The sequence below is a fragment of the Dermacentor silvarum genome, chromosome 7 (assembly GCF_013339745.2).
Source record: "Dermacentor silvarum isolate Dsil-2018 chromosome 7, BIME_Dsil_1.4, whole genome shotgun sequence".
Taxonomy (NCBI): domain Eukaryota; kingdom Metazoa; phylum Arthropoda; class Arachnida; order Ixodida; family Ixodidae; genus Dermacentor; species Dermacentor silvarum.
The window spans coordinates 64663684-64685523 of NC_051160.1; the positions used below are offsets into that span (position 1 = coordinate 64663684).

The following is a 21840-nucleotide window of genomic DNA, read 5'->3' on the forward strand; positions in this document are numbered from 1 at the left end:
AAAGTACTGAAGTTAGGGCACGATAATGCAATGGCAGGCCACCAGGGAATAAAAGACTCTTTGGAAAAAATAACAGAAGATTTATTTTGGATCGGGGTACAGAGCGACGTGAGGAGATACGTCAGGGCATGCGTTGTATGTCAAAAGACAATGGCTAAGGGGAAAAACGAGAAGAAGACTAGTGTTTGCATGATGATTGCTGAAGGGAAGGACACAGACATACTAGATAATGCCCGTGACACCGTAAAGAAGCTCGCGATGGGAGAACTCTTGATTCAGGTTAACCGGGATAAGAGGATGGACAACATCCCGATCGAGGTCCATATACCCTAAGAGCAGAAGAGATTAAAGAAAGAAGTAGTTCCACCTCAGAAAGATAGGAAGTTGATAGGTGCAGTTGAGTCCAGGGAGCATCATGCACCAGACACGATGGAACATTGGGACTCCGAGAAAAAGGGCGAAGGAGATAGATACCCAAATCGCCCTAAACGTGTAACGCGCAAGCGCAGAAGATGGAAGGGAAATAGGGCAGGTGCAATGGCAAGAACGAAAAGGAAAACCATGTAGGACTGGCACGCAGTAGATTCCAGAACTTGTAAATGTGTATAGAGAGGAAAGAAGTGAAACAGTACCTATGTAGATATAGAGTAGGTAGGGTGTGGTAAAACATGCTATGATGCAAAGTTTATTCATGTAGAGTGTTTCGAAACATTGAAGTAGTGGACATTGTGAACAGCTGAGTGAAGTGCATTAATTGGTGAAAAGTGCATAAAGTGAACTCTTAAACGCGGTGAACAGTGCGTTTGGTGAATTGTGCGCAACAGTGTGGTGTTGTGTAGTGCATCGAGCCTTCAATGAACCAGCACCAATGTCACTACGAGGAGTCACAGTCATCACCTGAACGCCAAGAGTGAGCAGTTTTTTGAGAAAAAACTCTTGAAGAGGGGGCGCCTATGTCACATGTAAGAGGCCGCCGGTGGCGCGAAAAAGAAGAGGAGCACGCGATGCCTGGTGTTCCGAACGGCGCGACCGCGCGAGGCGCACGAACCGAGGCATAGTCGAGGGATGAACAGCGCTGTCCGTTGAGTTTCAACGTGGCACCGGGTCAGGAAGGTCGCATCTCCAGCTATGTTCTGGCGACGGGAGACTTGGGGGTCTGGTTGAGTCCGCGACGCTGGCCTTCCAAGGTGTGGCCGTCGACCTCGGCAAGTTCGGGCGAGGCTCCTGGATAGGCTGCAGCTTCTCACGGCAGGACCAGGCACCCCAGAGAGGATCCCCCTTCTGTCGCAGACCGGCACGTTCTAATCTCCTCGGGATGACACGTCGGCACTCCTGAAGAAGTTGCGACGCATCCCGACGCTAGGCCTATCCAGGTGGACCTAAGCAGCGCCGAACGCCATCGCTAATGAGCACATCACCGACGAGATACCGACGAGCTCACCACCGACAAAAGAAACAACGCGAGGCGTCGACACCTACGACACCCTCAATGCTGCGGACGAGCCCGACACGGGTTCGACAAGAACTTCGCGACGACGATCTGTAAGCCCACGTTTCCGATTGCGACGCAGTTAGGCCGGATGCAGGGTGGCTAGACTCTAACGAACCCGCGCTAGGACTGACCTAGAGACTTCTAAGGCGGAGCTAGGCTTCGGAACTGAGATAGTCCTTTTTTCAGTAGCTGCTATTTAATCTGAGTTGGTTATTTAAGTTCAAGTGAAGATTTTTGTTAAATCATAGTTTTAGTTTTGCGTGCCGTTAGTTTTGAGTTATGGTTTGAGTTTTGTGTGCCGCGTGCGTTTACCGTCCTTCTACATATTAAATCCTCGTTTGCTGTGCCGCCAGTCGTGTCTCTCCTCCATCGAGAGTAGCGCATGCGCGCAACTCTCCGCACTCCCAAGTAAAGGTGACACATAATATTCTAATTTGACACATAATTTTCGCGAGTGTACTTCAAAACACTCGCGAAAAGGCTTAGCATGTTGAAAAGTTCAAACATGCTACAGCAACCGTCACCTCGCTCAAGAAAGCACGCCGCCGACGCTAGCGATCAAAATATACGCTAGGAATACGCTTCGGTACAAACAAAGGTTGTCTCGAACCGAGCAAAACTGTCAAAATTATCGTCCGATGTCCCAAGAGCCCCATGTTGGGCGCCCGATGTGGGGTCTCACACGTGCTCTTGGGACAAAGGAACGACAACACAGTAGTGCAAACAATCAAAGGGGCATTTATTGCACCTTTCATACACTAACACATGCCAGCCTGGCACACGCGCGGAACGTCCGCATCGCTCGCCAATCCCAACCCGAAGAGGAAGCGCCTTCCACCTTTTGCTCCCAAGTCACCCCGCTGTTCGGTGGCGTTAACATCGCCGCAACCACCACGACCTCCGCCGGCGCTTAGTCACGTGGAGAAGACGGATTACAGGAGACGCGAGCTATGCGGGGAAAACAACATCAGGGGATGCGTGAGTCGCGCATCCCCACAAGTGGTGACCAGCAACCATGGTTGCTAGTCACACGATCCCACGCATGAACTGCAGATTGATGATAGGGCAGCCAACAACAAAAGAAATGACGAACTAACAATGGCAGCAAGCACGTAGGATAAATGGGCCAAGTGCTATCACAGCTGTTCGTTCTGCCTGTTGCCACTCTGCCGGCAAAAGGTGGCTGCTATCTTTGAGCACTGAAAATCCTTGTCTACACATGCTGCTGGCTTTAAGAGTAAGCTCAAGCTTTTAATTTACATATTAAAATACACATGCATGTGTATTTACGAAACGAAACCACTGCACTCCACTGCACTGAAACTTACAAAACCACTGCACTGATTTCAATGAAACTGACTGCTTGTAGCTTTCTGAATTGTTGCTTTCAAAGAAAGAGCTATACACAGCGGATACTAGAAGCAAATTTTTGCTGAAATAGTTATTTCCCCCAAAATTAATTAAAATCGAAACTTTTTAAAGAAATAAGAAAGAATTAACTACCGAGTCTTGAATTGTATGACTCGGAAGCAAGAGCACATTTGTCTGAAGCAATATATGACATGGTGCTTATGTTCACTACTATAATAATTATTATTATAAGTGAAGTACATTTACTTAATTTACACGAAGTCTCACTAAAGAAACACTCGCACCACCTACAGCGATGTCTCCAAGACATTGCAAAAGATGCTATTGACCAGGTTGTGATGCCCTGTTCAACCCCTATCGTGCCATATCATTATCCTGCATGCTGACCAAAAAAAGGCAAAGTTTTTATAAGGGATTTTTTACAAAAGACACTGCAGCCAATGTTTTAGGTGCTTATTTATTCAAAATCTCAGCCATTATTGTAAAACGGAAACTTAACAGCACTATATCATATACTGTGCAATAGGTGTGAAAAGAGAACATAAATCTCGCTATTCGCCTGCAGAGCACACTTTGAAACATTCGAATGAGTCACCTGTATCCTTCACATCAAACGCCTAAACTAGAGATGGCAAAAACTAGAAGCAAGGCGGCAATACAGGGGCTTTGCTTACGTTACAGGCTTTGATTTCGCACCAGTGCCTTGCGACCTCAAAGTCACCAGAAGTGCCGCTCTCGCAAGACGAGCTCAGTGCATAGATAATCTCGGTGTCGTCTTCACGCGCAGAGCAATACACTTTATCTTTGAAATCACTTGATTCGTCATTGAAATCGGCTTTCCTTTTTCATGGAGAAGCCAGCGAAGCTTGAGCTGCAGATAGCACCATATTTAAAAGCCCCAGTTGCCAAATTGTTTCACTTTCTCTGCCATTATAAACTCGTTTCTGCTTGTGCTGCTGCTGCTGCTGATAATGACGTGTGGCTCTACCCTTAGAAATGGGTGGAAAGCTGCACAGTGTTCTAGCTGATACCACCCGTCCATCTACCAGAAGCATGACAAAGCACTGAGATGAAATCAGCTTGCCCACGGCATTGCCAGAAAATGAAAAGTATCGTCGACGTACGTAACTTGCCTTGGTCGTTTTTACCAGAAACGCATAGATGAATCCAGCTTGTCCAAGGCACGGAAAGGGTTAATGTAACAGAGCAAAACTAGCCTTCGAGAGTTGCCATTGTGGAGCACTCTAGATTCTCTCCGACACCTGGTGCTCTTAAATGTGCATGCATATCCAACTACCAAGCTGCTCTTGCATTCTACTCCCACTGGAATGCGAACACCACACAGCCTGGAATCAAACTAGAGACATCTCAGCAGCAGAGTACTATAGCTAGTGAGCCATAGTGGCAGGGAGGCAAAGTTTTATTTTCTTACTGCATTATAGTAGTCATAATAAACAACTTGAGTTGTTTATTATGACTAATATTATTATGACTAGTTGTTATTATGACTAAACCCCACTAGCACAAGCCATTGCTGCAATAATTCACTCACCTCTGTATCCACAGGTAGAGTCCTCGATCAAAGTGCCTGCGCACAGGATGAGAACAAAGGTGCGACAGACAAAGCATCGGTCAACGTGCAACCCATTCATGCTACTAAACCTAAACTCAGTAAACTAAACGTGGGGCACAGGGTTCCACAACTTCAATGGCTTCACATAAGCAGGACTTTACTTTGAGAGTTAAGACCAATTCCAATGGCAAATTTGGAGCAGTTCCGGAACAACAAAATCTGCTCCTTGGGAGCGAAACTGCTCCAATGAAATACCAAGGGCTTTTATGAGGCCAAGATCACTCCCTGGAGCAGCCATGAACTTTCAGTTCAAATTTACGGAGCGCACTGAAACGTTAGAATCCTGGATAACATTCGGCCCAAAGAATTGGGCCAAAAATTGTCTGCATGTTGCAATCGGACTCGACACAAACACTGCCTTAATGGCTTTCATATCCTTTGCCACACAACATGATGTATTGTGGCGAAGCTGCCTTTAGAAAACCGGCAGCCAATGTACAACACCATTTTAGACTTTTGCCAATTGTTTTGTGCTAAAAGATCAGGTGCACGTTAGATTTCTACTTAGTTTAGGTGCTTTAATGTGATTTCTACGTTAGTTTTCTACTTTGGACGCATAGAAAGTGGGGCGCATTCTCTTTGGCAGCATGTTAGAATAGGGCAAATACTGGCAAATGCATCAGTGGTGCGTTTTGGCATGTTTTGTGCACCTTGTTGAATTCGACTTGCTGGGTAATTGGATCAGTTTCCGTGGTCCCTTTACTGTCAAACTAATGGAAGTCGATTGCAGTCGCCTAAAAGTACAAGCAGTGTTCTGTGGCGAGAAGCTGGTGTTTATAGCGGTCTTACAAGCAGATTATGCTACAGATCTTTTTTTTTTTACTTCACAGTGTCTGTTTGAAATGCTTTTAGCACTTGTTACACTGCTGAGACCAAAATGTTTACAATTTTGATCTGCCATGAATAAAAAAACAAAGCTGCTGACTGCACTGACACATGGCAGTGGTTTTCAGCATCACTGGGGAGGAGGTTAATGTCAGCCAACATCAATTATCACACCCACGACAAATGGCTAAAGCATGGAGGGATAAAAATTGAGGGGAAGCCCAAAGAAATTCCAGATACACTACAAAGTGCAGCGAAACTCGTGCGCAATTTTAGGCTTAATTTATCAGCAATGATGGCGCTAGCATTGCTAAGAGTTGATTAAGATAATGTTGCTCCCACTAGCACAACGGCAGGACTTAGATTTGCATTACCCGCAAGGTTGACCAGATTGGCATTTGGAAGTTGACGTAGAAGCTTTCAGTTGATGCAGTATGCTCACAGATGTAAACAACACGCCTAAGAAAGGAAGCTTTGCTCTCTCACTCTCCATGCTTGCAGTCTTCGTTTACCATGGTTAACGAATGCGGAGGAGGGCTGATCAGCTGCAAGCAGATGGGATGCTAAGAAGCCTCATCCATAAGCAGAGGTGCTTACAGCATCTCATAGCTGTGGCTGCCACAGGGAAAGACAGGAGACAATGGCAAAACTCTTGCTTTTACATGTAATCAAATTGTTGCTGTGCGACTTGACAGACACCACACCAAGCATCTCAAAGTGCTAAGTTCCACAACGGAAGGACAGTGGTAAGGTCGTTATTCACTCATGTCATGAATGCATTTCTAGCCTAGTGGGTTGGAGCATTGGGCTAATGTACCTGGTAGGCCAGGGCATTTGGACACATAATTTTTTTTTTTTTTTTGAGCAACAGTTACTGTTAAAACCCTCATTCAGCCTATCCAATGGGACAGCAGCCACACAGCACTCCTGTACCTGGGGAAGTAAGGAAATAAAGCTTCGCTTTAAAAAAGCAGGTGTCTCCAGCACTTCAACAGCATGGAACGATTTACAGTTGACCAGTGGGGCCCATTGTTACTTCAGTCAGATGACACCATGCTGTGACCCACCTCCAGAGGTAGGAGCAGAGGTGAATGCGGCTCACACATTTCGGTGGTGGAGGGAGTGCCATGCCCTCAAGGCCAGCCACTGCCGACCCCAGCCCGTACAGTATCCGGTACTTCAGGAAGAACAGCACCGTGAGGCAGATCCCGAGCCCCAGGAGGCTGGGGTCATCCATCTCTGCCACGAGGTCAGGGTAGTACGCCAAGGCTGAGCTAAAGCGCGCCACAAAAGCAGAAAACATGCCACTTAAGAGAGAGCATGTAAACAAAAAAAGTAAACACTATCAAGTTGTGACATTTAACATCCCAAAGCAATACGCAGGCTATGAGGGGCTCTGGATACATTTGTGCCATGTGTTTTTTTTTTTAATGTGCACCTAAGTACATGAGCGTTTTTGCATTCCACCCATTCCAGAATGCGGTCACTGTGGACATGTATCGAACCCACCACCATGCAGCAGATTGCCATATCCAGTCTGCCACTGTACTGGGCACAGAATATCGAACTACGGTATGGTGTGGTGGCAGAAGCTTGAATTTCTGTGTCAAATAGTCAAGCAAAGCAATTACCATAAGGCACTCACTACGGTGAGGGGGCCCGTCATAACACTAGTCTATACACTACTATTCTGACGGGCCTCCTTGCCTAGTTGGTAAAGTGGGGGGCCCCTTTTATTCCATCACGTTACGCGCACAGAGTTTCACTGCTAAGTGGTTGGCCCTTATCACTAGGATGCACAGTAAGGGCGTAACCACGCATCATTATTCATTGGTCTGCAGCCACTAAAGCGGCAATTACCTAAGGCCCCTTCCCCCTGGGCTACGCAATGGGTCGCTTTGCTCCCCCTGGCAGGAGCCCTCCATGTCAGGCGTGGCAAAGAAGCATAGGACAAAAGAACAAGTTCGGCAGTAGTCGATTGAAGAAAATAATTATGCAGCAACGTTAAAAAAAAATAAAAAATAAAAAGAACAAAATTGCCCAAGACGTGGTTCGAACCTAGAACCCTACAATCATGAGCCCAGGCTCTTGTGCGGCGCCACGAACCAGACGGAAAAGCGCTACTATTACACAGGTCCCACATCGGCTGCTGTTACCCTGTCACTATAGTGTTACGGCTAGAGTGAAGGGCCTCCTCACCATAGTCAGTAGTTCCTTACCATAAATCCCCTCCAGAGTACTAAAGGGATGCATGAAATGCCTGATACCATGTCATCAACAGGAGTGTACCTCAGTCACCATCTTGCAAACTACGTTTGGGAGTTTATGGTGTTAATGGGGTGACATTTTCAGTATCTGACACACCACTTTTTTATTGCGATAGCAATTATATGGACACTCAAAGAGGATTTCTGTCGTTGGGGTCACCGTGAAGTTCCGTATGACGTCAACGGTGATGAAATCGTTGCCGCGCGCCGGACGCTGTATGCGTGAGTGAAAGGGCGCGAGGGACGCACGCTTTTACGGGGAGCAAACGCATGGCGGAGAACAAATGTGCGTTCGGTGCCGTGCTCCCTGAAGGGCTGCAGAATTAAGCATCTCTTTCCTCCTTCACAATCACCATATATATAGAGCAAACGCGACTTCCGTCGCGCGAAAGGCCGTGGGGGGACGGGAGAGAGGGGAGGCGACGTTTAGCTGCGGCACCAAATGCGTATTTATATAAAAACGTTGCGACGCGAGAAGGTGGTAAAGACTTCCGACGCTGCTCGACAAGTTTCCCGTTCTGATCTCGTCGAAAACATCCGAGCCGCCCCCAGAGGCCCTGGCAACAATCACCAATGCGCGGGTTCAGTGCGAACGCGCGCAAAACGGCGGCGGCGTCGACAACAGTTTTGCACATTGCTGGTGCTGCTGCATGTCCAAGTTTATACAGCTGATAAAACTACTGTCCTTACTCCGTATAGCTCTCTACTAAGTTGCTATCGCAATTGATGCTTTGCCTTTCGGGTGAAACTGCGACATTTTTTACACAGTTCACATCATACCAGCCACATCACCTTTTAATACGAACATTTCTCTGCCTAACCCCCGGCCTTTCATGTGGCTGCTGGTTTGGTATCTCGTTGGATGGTATGACTTATATAGCACAAAATTTTGGGTGATAAAGTAGTGCTAGGAGATGCACCTCAGTTCTGTGCAATCAAACAATAAATTCTTTCATAAGAACTGTGCATATAATGTTGGCTCATAGATATCTTCAAAGCACACAGACCTGTCAATGTACAGTGTAGACCGCTTATAACGTAAGTAGCCGGAGTCGCGAATATCTGCACTATAAGCGGTACCGCACTATAACCAAAACAATGATTTTCAAGCCTTGTACGTATGCAAAACATGTACCAAGCATGTAGAGATGCTTTGTACTATCGCGCGCATATCGCGATTACGTTTTCTCCAGTGAGCTGGCGAAAACATAATCGCGATGTAGCCGGTGCTCTTCAAGCTCGACAGCTTTGCACCGAGTAAAAACGAAACAACTGTTTGCCGCAACCGCTGCGGCAAATACCGTGACCGCTATCGACGCGATTATGAACAGCGATTTTGCGGTGCTGAAGGCATGCGCAACGGCATACGCACCGAGTTGTCGAGTCTCTGCAACTGGCCGTCGAAACTGCGGTCGCTATCTATGCGATACTCGATGACGACTACGCAGTTTTTTAGGCACGCGGCCGATGCGCGTGCCGAGTAAAAACGAAACTATACTGTTCGCCGCAACCGCTGCGGAGAAAACCGCGGCCGCTATCGACGTGATCATGGATATCGACTACGCAGTTACGAAAGCCCGCGGCCAACGCGGTGTTATGCACGGCAGTAAAACGCAAGAATACAGGCTTTAAAGACACAAATAGGCTCGAAGCGTTTCGGCGTTGCTGTCATTCACGTACGATTTCAACTGATGTCCGGTGATGTCTCCTCACTCACCGAGCTCCGAAAGTAGTCCGAATTAATCGATGTGCGGCCAAATAAGTCCGAATTACCGAGAGTTTGATTGCATTGAATAATGCATACGCCGGCCGGCAGCACGCACCTTGTTGAGAAGCGTGCTCGCTGCCGTCCTTGTAGGCGAGATTTTCCGTGGAAGCCGCATTATAACCGGTATTTAATCTCACGCAGCTGCACTGTAAGCGGTATGCGTATACATGGAGTGCTATGGCAAAATTATTGGGAGTCTGAAAAGACCATACTATATCCGGTCCTGCACTATAAGCGGTTACGTTATAAGTGGTCTATACTGTAATACCACATGATACTGAAGGGCTTCTATAATTTTAATAAAATTCTTATATTTGGCCTAGCCCATTCTTGAGTCAATGGGTAATGTGCCCATGTAGCTTGCGAATGGTGTAGTGCACAAACATAAACACTGCATGAGATAACATGTCACATAGGATGAAAGTAAAGGCAGATGTACAAGCAGCATTTCATTTTGCAGTGTTTAAACCCTACCGTGCCATGGCAGCTATCGATGCGATCATGGACGGCAACCTTGCGGTTCTGAAGACACGCGGCCGATGTGCGCACAGATTCAAAACGAAACTACTATTTGCCGCAAATGCTGTGGACGAAAGTGTGGTGCCTATCGACGCAGTTATGAAGGCACACGGCCAACACGGTGTTATGTGCGGCGGTAAATGCAAGAATAAATGCTTTAAAGGGCCCAATAGGCACAAAGCGTTCTCCCAATGCTGTCATTCACGTACAATTTTCACTGATGACCATGGCGATGTGGACTCCGCCACTTCATTTCAGTTGGACGCTAGCACCATTCTTGCTCTTTTGCGTCGCACATTTGCGGCGCTCCATGCCAGCCGAGCTCCGAGAGTTGTCCGAATTAACTGATGTGCTTCCAAATACATCCGCATTAACAAGAGTTTGATTGCATGAAATAATGCATGCGCCTACCAGGACCAGAGGACGAGTCCGAATTATCCGATTTTCCGAATTAACGAGGTTTTACTGTACTATCGATAGCGTATTATCAATACTATAGCGTACAATAGCGTATTATCAATAGCACACTGTTGATATCAATAGCATTACCGAGTGCACTATTGATAGTACACTTTGATAACGTAAAATCACGCAACATACCACATGTAAATACTGCAAAGTAAACTGGCCGACGTTTCTCTGTTCCAAATTGCATGAACCGAGTGTTACTGACCGTCAGCTGGCGCAAATTTTCTGGCAATACAGTCAAATCTCTACGATTCAAACTTGAATGGGCCGAAAATTTGTTCAAGTTTAATGGAGTTTGAATTAAAGGAAGCCCATTAAATGGAGGGCACGTGCAGCCACAGAGTTTCATACAATTACACTACAGAGAACTGTGGTGCCCGTGTCTACTGGAGCTGCAAGTAGGGCGGTTCAGCCAGCATAGGAACGATGGGCAGTATACATGGATTTGCCTAAACTTCGTCCTTCTGGCTTATAAATGGCTTCGTGACTTTGCAAAGTGATCATATTTAAGACAGCACTGCATTATGAATTAAATAAACATTAATAAAATTTTCCGACGGCCGTATTCGAACGCAGGACCTATATCTAGCACAGAAGCCCGACATTGGAACCATTAACGCCACAGACGCATGGATTAGCGGAACCACTGCAGTTATCAGCGATTATGCATGTTCGGAGAGTTTTATTACCCCCTGCATTAAAAAAGAAAGCATAAATTGCTTTGAAATTTACTTCACTTTAGGCCCAAATAAAGGGTTATTTAATAAATGAAGCCCCAAGAGCGGCTGAAGCCCCAAGCACGAAGAGCAGACAAATCCATGTACTACCCATCATTCCCGTGCATGGCTGAACAATCACAGTGCCAGAGTTCCCTCTAGTAATTGTAGGAAATTCTACGGGTGCAGCGCTGCGTTAGGTGGCACTTGTGAACGGAGCTAACGCGAGTGACAAGTTCCAGAAGTGCCGTGCTTCCATGAAGCCACACTTTTAGGCAAAATTTTTGCTGCTGTGAAGCCAAATTCTCCTCAAGCCAAAATTCCCATAAACTCCATGCCCCGACATTACTGGTAGATTTTTCAAATTTGTAGCTGTAGGCTATACATGCCAAAACATGGTACTTGCGACATCTGCCGGGTCAAAGGCGCTGCCACGTAAACAGGCATGCTGGCAAGAACATGGTTGGCAGCACGATATGTTTGTATTAACCGTCGCAAATGTTTACACCTACGAATTACCGGGCGCTTTCAGACATTGAAATGCTACACTTAATTTTGACAGGACCACAGCGTCAGTTTGAGTAAACCAGAAGCTAAACGAGATTCTGCTGCAGTATCACTAGCCAAGAATTGCAGAACTATCAATGACATTGTCAATAGCGAACTATTGCAATACTATTGATAGTACTATTATCAATAGTTTTCATAACACTATCGATAGCTTCACAGGGAACTATGATAATAAAGTCTAACCTGGATATATTGAACCCACATATAATGAATTATTGTGTGTAACGAACAGCAGTAAGATCCCCTTGAAAATTTTTGTATACAATTTTTATTTTATATATCGAAATACATATACATCGAACTTTTTGTGATCCCCTTCAGATTCGATATATCCACGTTCAACTGTACTATCAGTATTGCTATTGATGGTAATACTGTAACGAACATACAAGAAGCACTACCGATAGTTCAAAAACCTATAGATACTACTGTTAGTCAATTTACCGATAGTTTTGCATCACCAGAATGCATGCACCGTGAGCGATATAGCATCGATTCATACAGCGCCTACAACTTTTCAAATGTGGTCATTTGCACACTCACCTGTAGAAATAGTGCAGAAGGACCTCAAGAAGAAAGTAGTAGAGTGTACACAACCCGACCTGGGCAGCAGGATACATGATATCTTGCACTGACCAGGCTGTTTTTTGTTTTGTGACCTAGGTAACAACAACAAAATACTTCGAGGTTATTTAATCCTGCATGAAAGGAGCTGCAAGTACCAAAGTAACACACATGTATCCCCACTGAAACGTTATGTATGCCATTTAAATATTTCCATATCTTTTTGTATGCTTTCCGCACAATTCTTATGAAATTTACATAGACTTCATATAGAGTGCATCCATTCAGTAGAAATGCTACTACATTAGAGCCCGGATATCTCGAATCTGAGGGGGATCACAAAAAAGTTCGATATCATCATCATCATCATATATTTATGTCCACTGCAGGAAGAAGGCCTCTCCCTGCGATCTCCAATTACTCCTGTCTTGTGCTAGCGTATTCCAACTTGCGCCTGCGAATTTCCTAACTTCATCATCCCACCTGGTTTTCTGCGGTCCTCGACTGCGCTTCCCTTCTCTTGGTATCCATTCTGTCACCCTAATGGTCCAACGGTTATCCATCCTATGCATTACATGGCCTGCCCAGCTCTATTTCTTCCGCTTAATGTCAACTAGAATATCGTCTACCCCCGTTTGTTCTCTGATCCACACCGCTCTCTTCCTGTCTCTTAACGTTACTCCTAAGATTTTTCGTTCCATCGCTCTTTGTGCGGTCCTTAACTTGTTCTCGAGCTTCTTTGTTAACCTCCAAGTTTCTGCCCCATATGTTAGCACCGGTAGAATGCAATGATTGTACACTTTTCTTTTCAACAACAGTGGTAAGCTCCCAGTCAGGATTTGGCAATGCCTGCCGTATGCACTCCAACCCAATTTTATTCTTCTGTAAATTTCTTTCTCATGATCAGGGTCCCCTGTGAGTAACTGACCTAGATAAACATATTCCTTTACAGACTCTAGAGGCTGATTGGCGATCCTGAATTCTTGTTCCCTTGCTAGGCTATTGAACATTATCTTTGTCTTCTGCATATTCATCTTCAACCCATTTCTTACACTTTCTTGATTAAGGTCCTCAATCATTTGTTGTAATTCGTCTCCATTGTTGCTCAATAGGACAATAATGGAGACGAATTACAACAAATGATTGAGGTAATTAAATATACAAAATAAAAATTTTATACAACAATTTTCAAGGAGATTTTACTGCTGTTCATTATACACACTAATTCGTTATATGTGGGTTCGATGTATTCAGGTTCGACTGTACAAACTCTGGTTATGAAACACCACACTGGTTATGACAAACTCTGTAGTAGGAGCCTCTACAATAATTTCAACTATTTTAGGTTCTTTAACATCTGCTCAAAGCATGATACACAAGCATTTTTGCATTCTGCACCATAATACAGCTGCAGTGGCTGGGAATCGTATCCACAGCATGACAGCTCAGCAATAAAATGCTGTAGCCACTGGGCCACTGTGGCAGGTTGTAGATTACGTGACCATCGACTGCTAGATGTCTTGATGGCAATAAATGTACGGGGGCAACAAAATAAACCCTCACTGCTACAGGCCGCTGGTTCTAAACATTTACAGCTACAGCTGCATATACTGATTTGAGCATTGTATATAGCATGTATGTCCAGTGCTGGCAACTTGTTTTAGATGTATTCACCAAGTCACGGCACAAAGCACTCAATCTTTAGCGAAAAGTTGCCAAGTGATGATGACGTGCTGCTCAGAGTTTATTTTTCTTTTATGCTTTAATTGGACTATGGTGCCTTTTTATTATATATTTAAAACTATAGCATTAAATTACCTCCTGTGATGACAAGTCAACAGTTCGAATGTGAAAATAGAAAACTCCTGATTTTCTAAAATGGTGGCACATCCAGAGATTGTTTTCTGCCTTGAAATAGCAGCTTTGATGTGCCCCGATGGCTCACTGATGAGCCCTTCTGTACGTTCTTATAAGTAGTGACAAACAGAAGTGCATATATCTTCCTTGGGATAAAATAGGGGCGAGTAATTAAACTTAGCAAGAGTCCCTTGAGAAATTTTACCAGGGCAATTTACTGGCTACTTATGTCGCCAAAAAAGTCCCTAAAACTACAAAAAGGTGATGTCATTAAAAGGGCTAAAAACTAACTAAATTTCACATCTTTGTCACTAGGTTACCAATATGCTCTTAGTTACCTACTAAGTTACACACACATGCTCATACCACATTGTTATCACAGCAAGGTCCACCGCCGTGGATTACTGGTCTGAGCAGATTGGTGCTGGTCAGTGCGTGAAAGCATAAAGAAACATGAGCGCACTGGAGCGGTATCGCAGTAGAGTAATGAGGCTAGCAGATGAGCATGTACAGCCTTTGTCAAAAGTATATGGGTTGCTTTACGCTTTCATCGTTTACCTAGTTCGGTTGTGTAGTGAAGTTCTCATGGTGCTCATGACCTCTAGGTGGTGAGCCCAAGGGTTCTTTTCATTCCTTAGGGCACTTCAACTTGTGGCGTACCACAGGAATGCTACTAAAAAGCCTGCAGTTGGCCTAAAGGTAACAGGCAACACAGGTCGTACACTTTTAACAAAGAATGTACAGGAGAGGAGGAGTGTGAGAGAGATAGGAGGAGGCTGAGAGCGTGGTAGAAGAGCCTCAATGTCACATGATGAGGCTGACACTGAGTACAAGCAACGGCGTGACAAAAGCGTGAATGCAGTGAGCATCACTGCATGGCCTGATGGCATCTCCCTTTGATAGCATGCAAATTCCCACTTCAAGAAGGTATTCCTCAACAAGTATGCCACAGTTGACAGAGTGCGTGGTCATCTTTTGTTAAAGAACCATTTGCGGCAAGTGACTGTCTGTGGAGGAGATTTCAAGTTCGACATTTCTTGGATAGTGTGTAGGATATACTGGCCAGCAACACGAATTACTATGCACAGCCTCTATTTTCGAGCTATAGCTGCTTGCACCCTAAGATGCTTGCACAATTACCAATGCTCAACCGAGTAGGTGGGCTCCTAATTTCTCGTTGCACGCTGTTCACGTCGAGGATTAGACTCGTGCAGAGCAGATGACAACGTTGCTGTGTGTTAGCCGTGACTACCAACAATTCGCACAGGGATAAAAATAAGCAGGGTGCAAGATTACAAAAAAATTTCAAATAATGACCGACTGTCTTGCTACTCAATTTGGGCCTCAAGCCAAATATAGCTGCAATTTTAATGGGCTGTCTAATCAAATAAGTCCTGCTAATAGACCGTGTTCCTAATTTGCAAGAGCACTTTTCTGCACTGCAAATTTGCCTAACTAATGGTGGCACTGCTAATGATTCAAGAGAAGGCAAGATGCCAGCTACAAATGCTGGGACTTGTCTCTTATGAGTGGCTTCATCATGATAGCCATGCCTACACTTTCTATGTCATAAGACAAGAAAACTGCTGGCACGTGCCGATTGCAAAAATTACTGTGCCGCCATTAGCTTCGTAAACTGCCTTGCAGGAAATTTAGTTTTAGAATTATGAAAAGTGCTCATTAACATACTTGAAATAAATATGCATCACCTTCTTGCTAAGCCGTGAATCAGTGATCTTGTAATATATAAAGACAGTAAGCGACAGCAAGTGTAAAACTAACCAAATTACAGTCGAACCTCATTACCGTACCTGCCAAGTTTGAAGACACTATATCCGGGAAATGTTTCGACCCGGGGGGGAGGGGAGGTCAGTTGGTCCATACCTACCCCTCCCTCGACGTCTATATTTTCAAGTACTCACAGGAGAACTTCTTTACAATTTTATTTACAGATATCCAAATGACCACATGCACTTTTGCAAGCTTTTGTAAGCATTTCGTTGATGCTAATTCTGTCTTCAAAAATTCTTTAAAATTTAATTGAATTCTCGGGTCACACGTCCCACAACCACCATCTGATTATGAGGCACGCCGTAGTGGCGAACTGCAGATTAATTTCAACCACCTAGGGTTCGTTAACCTAATGGACAGCACACGCGCATTTTTGCATTTCGCTGCCAACTAAACGCAGCTGCTGCGACCGAGATTTGATCCCGCAAGTTCGTGCTGAGCAGCGCAATGCCAATGCCACAAAGCAACTACGGCGGGTGTTCAAAAATTATTCAGATAATGATTGATTGTAAGAAATCCCATTTCTTTCACATTTTGTGAGGATGACGTTTCCCAGCGTCTTAGACGAGCAACAGATGGACGAGCGGCACGGCATCCTTTTATGTTAAATTGCTGCTCGCACTCTGCATTGCTCTGTGGTATCAACAAAATACCCAACATCACTTCGGCTGAGCACTACATTAAAATACTTGCACTTTTTGCACTAGCGCTCCTTGCTTTTAAAGCCATGACTGACTGTGGGCCTACGCAATGCCAGAGCGACTGACGCCGGGGAGAACGATGGAGTCTAGTGTTGCTAGTGGCGGAACGTGGCATTCGCTCATTAGCTTAATGAGACTAGGGCCACTAGGGCACTGAACAACCCCGTCAGCGTAAGGAGCGGCTCCGCGGTTAACGAAATATAGCGCATGTATAGTAGGGTTTCCCTGCTACTTTCTTAACTGTATTATGCAATTAACTTCCAACTGAATTGGGTTGGATTCTTTTTGCCAATGTGGCCTGACGAAGCGCTGAACGCGGATAGAAACGGGACACAACTTCAATTTCCGGGAGATTTTCCTGTCAACCGTACAACTGGAAGAAACAGTCCAAATCCGGGAGTCTCCCGGGTAATCCGGGAGACTTGGCAGGTATGCATTACATAGCAGTCGCATTCAACACAAAAATGGTTCATTCTAAGCATACCATACTCACTACATGCCGATATTGGAAAGAAACATTTTTATTTACTTTGTTACATATATCTAGTATAACTATGTGATTCATACGTGGTTTGCTGTCATACATGATTTGTGTTCGTTTCAGTCTGGAATATCGCAATTCACACACTTCTAAAAGTAAGAGCCAATTAAGCCATGATTAAACAACAGTGTAACGACTTGTGCTAAGCGATGCCAAATGCACTTCAGTCATGCCAATATTTCGAATACTGCCCTTAAAAAATTTGAAAACCACTGTGGCATACCTGTACAACGAAGTCCGAGTAATTCTGTAGGGGACCAGTAAACAGTGCTGGCAAGTAAAGGATGTACGCAAGCGAAGTGTCGATTTCAGGATTGCTGTTCTGCGTGCTTTGTCTTGTGATGGCATCAACGGCAAAGCTCACGCACCGGGCTGCCGTCCACGAAAGCCCAACTTGCGTGAGGAAAGTCTCCACACTGCCGTGGTAAAGATAGACGGGCTGGAAGAAACGGGAGGAAAAGATATTTTCTAGTCACCATCCGTAATTAAGACTTTCAGGTGTGGTGCACACAAATGTGTACGCCCCAATAATGCATCAACAGCGACAGCATTGATGAAAGTAATGATATTGAAAATGTGTTGCATGCATCCTGAAACTTTCCTGATTGGGATTGTACTGCAAGTTTGAATAACATGTGTGAAATGTTTTAGTAAAACGAGTGGGAAGGTACACGATTGTGTGCTTTTGCTCAGTGTGAGTATGTCGTATGTAGTGGGTTCACTGCTTTCATTTCAAAGTGTTTTAAAATGTGTTGCACTAGGCGTTATTTTGAAATGCCTGGATAGATGCTTTTCAAGCCTGCTAGACATGAAAGAGTTGATGTTCTCATATCTGATGTTCCTGCAGTGAGTTTTCGCAAGGAGTCCACATTCTGTAAACTTGACAAAACTCAATAAAAAAATTTTGAATTCTTAATCTATGCTACAGATGTACACTTTTTATGATTCTGAAGATGCAAGGAATGGGGTGAAAGCAAGTTTTCAATCAACATAATTTTGGGGCGCCTGAAAGGGTTAAGCGCATGAGAACATAATGCCACCCAGGCACTGATATTTTCAAAATTTCATAAAACATATCTGCGGACTCGCCGGAGAAGAATGTTCAAGGTGTACTGAGAGGACATTTTCAACTTGTAATTTCTTTGCATTACGTGAAGGTACAAACTAACTACGATAACCCACCTACGATAATTGTCCAAGTTATGCGACAGCCACTGTCACAGCACACGTACTTTCTTGAGCTTCCATTACAGCCAACTGAACCGTGCGTGACGGTGCATCTCTTTGGTATTTGTTGCTTTTGCAGCCAAAAACACTGCATGTCTCTAGAGACACTCCACGAGCTGTACACGAGTGTCAATATCGTGACAGCGCGACAGTGGCGATGCTCTTTCACTCCACTTTCACAGGCCAGGTACATGCCCCTTCTCAACTGTTGGCATGGCACCAAGGATAGGTACTCACCATCCATGTCGCGGGCCCGGGTTCAACTCCTCACAGGGGCTACACTTTCTCAAGTCTTTTTATGCAGCCATCGTATCGAGGTGGAATAAACAGACCAAGATGGGGTAGGGTTGGCCAAAGAAATGCTCTCGCATTTAATTTACTGCAAAGTGTCAGAGTACCCTAAATAATTTACTATACTAATAGTTGTTGCCACATAGCCACATAAAGCCAACACACAATGAAGCCAAGGAAAGCATTGGGAAAATTAACCGTGGTTTTAATTGAAATGTCGGAATAATAAGAAAAAGAGAAACGAAAGTGGATGGACTCACTACTTCTGCATTTCAATTGAAACTACAGCTTATTTCCTCTATGTTTTCCTGGCTTCAAAAAGAATAATGTAGTTTTAGAAGAAAGAAAAAATAAAAGCAGAATTTATACAAGGCAATATATGTAAAAATACGAAATGCATGCAAGAAAGAATAAGCGCCAGTTTGGGGGGATGTACTATCGGCCAAAAAAGTTTATGGACCAGGAGATCTGACAAAAAGCTGAATATCTCCGCAGCCTCAAAACGCATTCTGGTATGTATTCCAATTTCCAGCCTCTACTGGTATATGTGAACAACATTGTGATGTACGGTTTTACTGGCTACTTTTAAAGGCTGCTCGGATATTTAGCGTTTTCTGAGATCCTGTGGTCCGTAAACTTTTTTGGTCGATACCCGCATTTTTAACTACATCGTGCGAGCGTCCATCACGCATCATTTTAGCGCCTTCAAGCGGCAATAATCAGCGAGACCGGCAGAAGTACTCTCAAGTGCACTAAGCACTCTCCTGCGCAAGAGTCGTCTAATGCGATGTTCCCTTCAGGACGACGTATGACCATATTATAGTGTTATAGTGGGAGGCTGTACATCCCCCCAAACAAACGTGAGGGCAAAAAAAAAAAAAATCTTTGAATGAAGACAACTCGTAAACTATAGATTACAACTAACAAAGCATACGAATTATGAAGGCACAATGTTTGAATAAGGAATTAAATATTTCTACCTTGAAAGAAAAAAAAAAGTGAGAGACATGCATAAGATTAGCATGGTAGTGATTGACAAAAATCGAACCCATCGGTCCCCCTTTTTGTTGTGCATTGTTTATACATACAAGTTTTGGCAAGCGGGGGATGGATGCGTCGTGATACACTGCCTTGCTTGGTTACTGCAATTGTTGCAGCTGTCACACGTGAAATCAGCCAGAAGAGACGCATGCAGCACTCTTGTTAACTTTTTTAACAACACTTTCATACCTACCGTAAAATTCCGAGCAAGCGCCCCCCCTCGAGCAAGTCGAAATTACCGGCAAAGTTAGGGGGGGCGCTATCCCGGAACGGCACCAAAATTCAAGATGGCCACGACAAAATTTTCCCGCAAAAAGAAAAGCGCAGTTGGAATAGCATTAAAATTTTATTGAACATGAACTTTATTAAGCCAAAGATTTGTTAGTGGTGTTTATCACTCTCAACACCACCGTTACTCAAAACCACCAAAAGAACTACAGAAAGCGCATCGACGCTGCACCGGCGCGTCGCCGCGACCGGCGACGCGAACATTGGTTATGCAGCGTCTATTCCAGGCAAAATTATGTCCGCGAGAGTAAATTGACGCGTAATGTTCACTTTATTAAAAACCATGTCCACGGTGAAACGTTTAGCACTAATGAGAGTTCCGATACAAGTGAAGCTCAGCTGCAGTGCATGGCTACCGACGGCGGACAGCGAACCGCGGCTCGGCCATGCTCGCATCGCAGCTGGTGGCGCCGCAAATATCAGCATGTTTTCTTCATCGTGTGAAATTATTGTGAGGAGAGGGTAAAGCGGCAACGACGGTAACAAAACATTGCTGCTTGGGAGCGTCGGCGGTTCGTTCTGAAGCGCCGTCGGCTACAGATTCGAAGTGAACTGAAAAAGGCCTAGCGACGATATCGGTGGCGAGTGATTAGCAGCGGTGAAGCTGCCGGCGATGCCAGAGCGTAGCCGCGACCACTCCTCAGTCACCGAGTGGTCACGTCACTGTGCCGCAGGGAACTCCTTTGTACCGTGCGAGAGGCAGATCTCGCCGTCGGCCGGCGGTCCGTGAACTACCGACCGCCAGCCGCAGTTCGCCCTGATGCACTCGCGTGCCCACTGGGGCGCCCGGGTACGACCATGATTCGATGAAATGGCTCATCCGGGCGCCCGATGCGCACCGGTGCAATTTGCCGAATTTGCCATCATTTTCGTGGACTGGATGTGGCAGGCCAGTGTTGGTGGGGGGGGGGGGGGGGGCGCTTTCCCGGAACGGCGCGGAAATTTGAAATTAGCAGTGAAGTTAGGGGGGGGCTCTTGCACGGGTGGGGGCGCTTGATCGGAATTTTACGGTAGTCTTATTGCCACATGACGTCGGCAAATTTTTCTGTCTTACTGTACTATGATAATTTTGATCATGCCTGGTCTAGCATATCGAGAGCAACTTTAGTATCAAGAACAAGTTTCTTGCTTCCATACCTGCTTTGCATAATCTTTTGATGTGCGAGAAATATGTGGTAGGATTTCTACAACATTGACAATGTGTGTCAGTGCTCCTTTAAAAAACCAGCCACGAAACATGATTCACAGTGTGACTCATGACCACGGAGTAAGAAAAATAGGAGCGCCGACTCTGCCGCCGCGCAACGCATTCGCTCGGGACAAACCGTGCAACGCAAATTATACATCGCGTAGCGCCATCTGTCGAGGCGCGTGGAAAACACTCAACAGCTTGCTTCCATGTGCGCATGCGCCGAGTGGTGGAGACCGGCGGCGACGGCGGCGCAGAACGCCCAGCGCGGCACCCGCAGAGCGTGTCGTCTGCTACAAACGTGGACCCTCGGCCGTCTCAATTTGACAGTAATCAAAAAAAATATATATATATGCGCACAAATAATAAAAGCGCAAATAAACACGCGGTAGCGCTTTTATGCACGCATACGAAACATTTTTAGATGTATTTAGAGGAAACAGACGATAAATTATGCTGTACAAAAAGACACAACAGAAGTACTTGTTTTTCACTCCTCTACGTCTGCGCGGAAGCGAAGGTGCGAAATTTTCATCTTCCTCACTTTGTTTACCATGTCTGCAGTATGTTTATTCATGCCTGACGGAACAAGGTATCTTGATACTTGTGCGTGAAGACACTGAGCAACAGGATAGTGTTTTGTTCCCGGCTGCAAATCTGGTTATGGCAAAGGACGCGAGAAATTTTCGCTCTTCGCTTCGCCATCTGATCTTCAACTGCT

General features: G+C 45.1%; 1 protein-coding gene across 1 annotated transcript in view; it reads right to left on the reverse strand.

Annotated features, from left to right (window-relative positions):
* Positions 1 to 21840, reverse strand: part of LOC119458139 (protein-cysteine N-palmitoyltransferase HHAT-like protein) — a 46398-nt gene that overhangs the window by 13683 nt on the left and 10875 nt on the right. The window contains exons 6-9 of the mRNA XM_037719963.2: positions 17307 to 17522; positions 12173 to 12288; positions 6389 to 6595; positions 4416 to 4451 (exon numbers count right to left, since the gene is read on the reverse strand). Of these exons, the coding sequence (XP_037575891.1) occupies positions 4416 to 4451; positions 6389 to 6595; positions 12173 to 12288; positions 17307 to 17522 (575 nt within the window). The remainder of the gene's footprint in view (positions 1 to 4415; positions 4452 to 6388; positions 6596 to 12172; positions 12289 to 17306; positions 17523 to 21840) is intronic.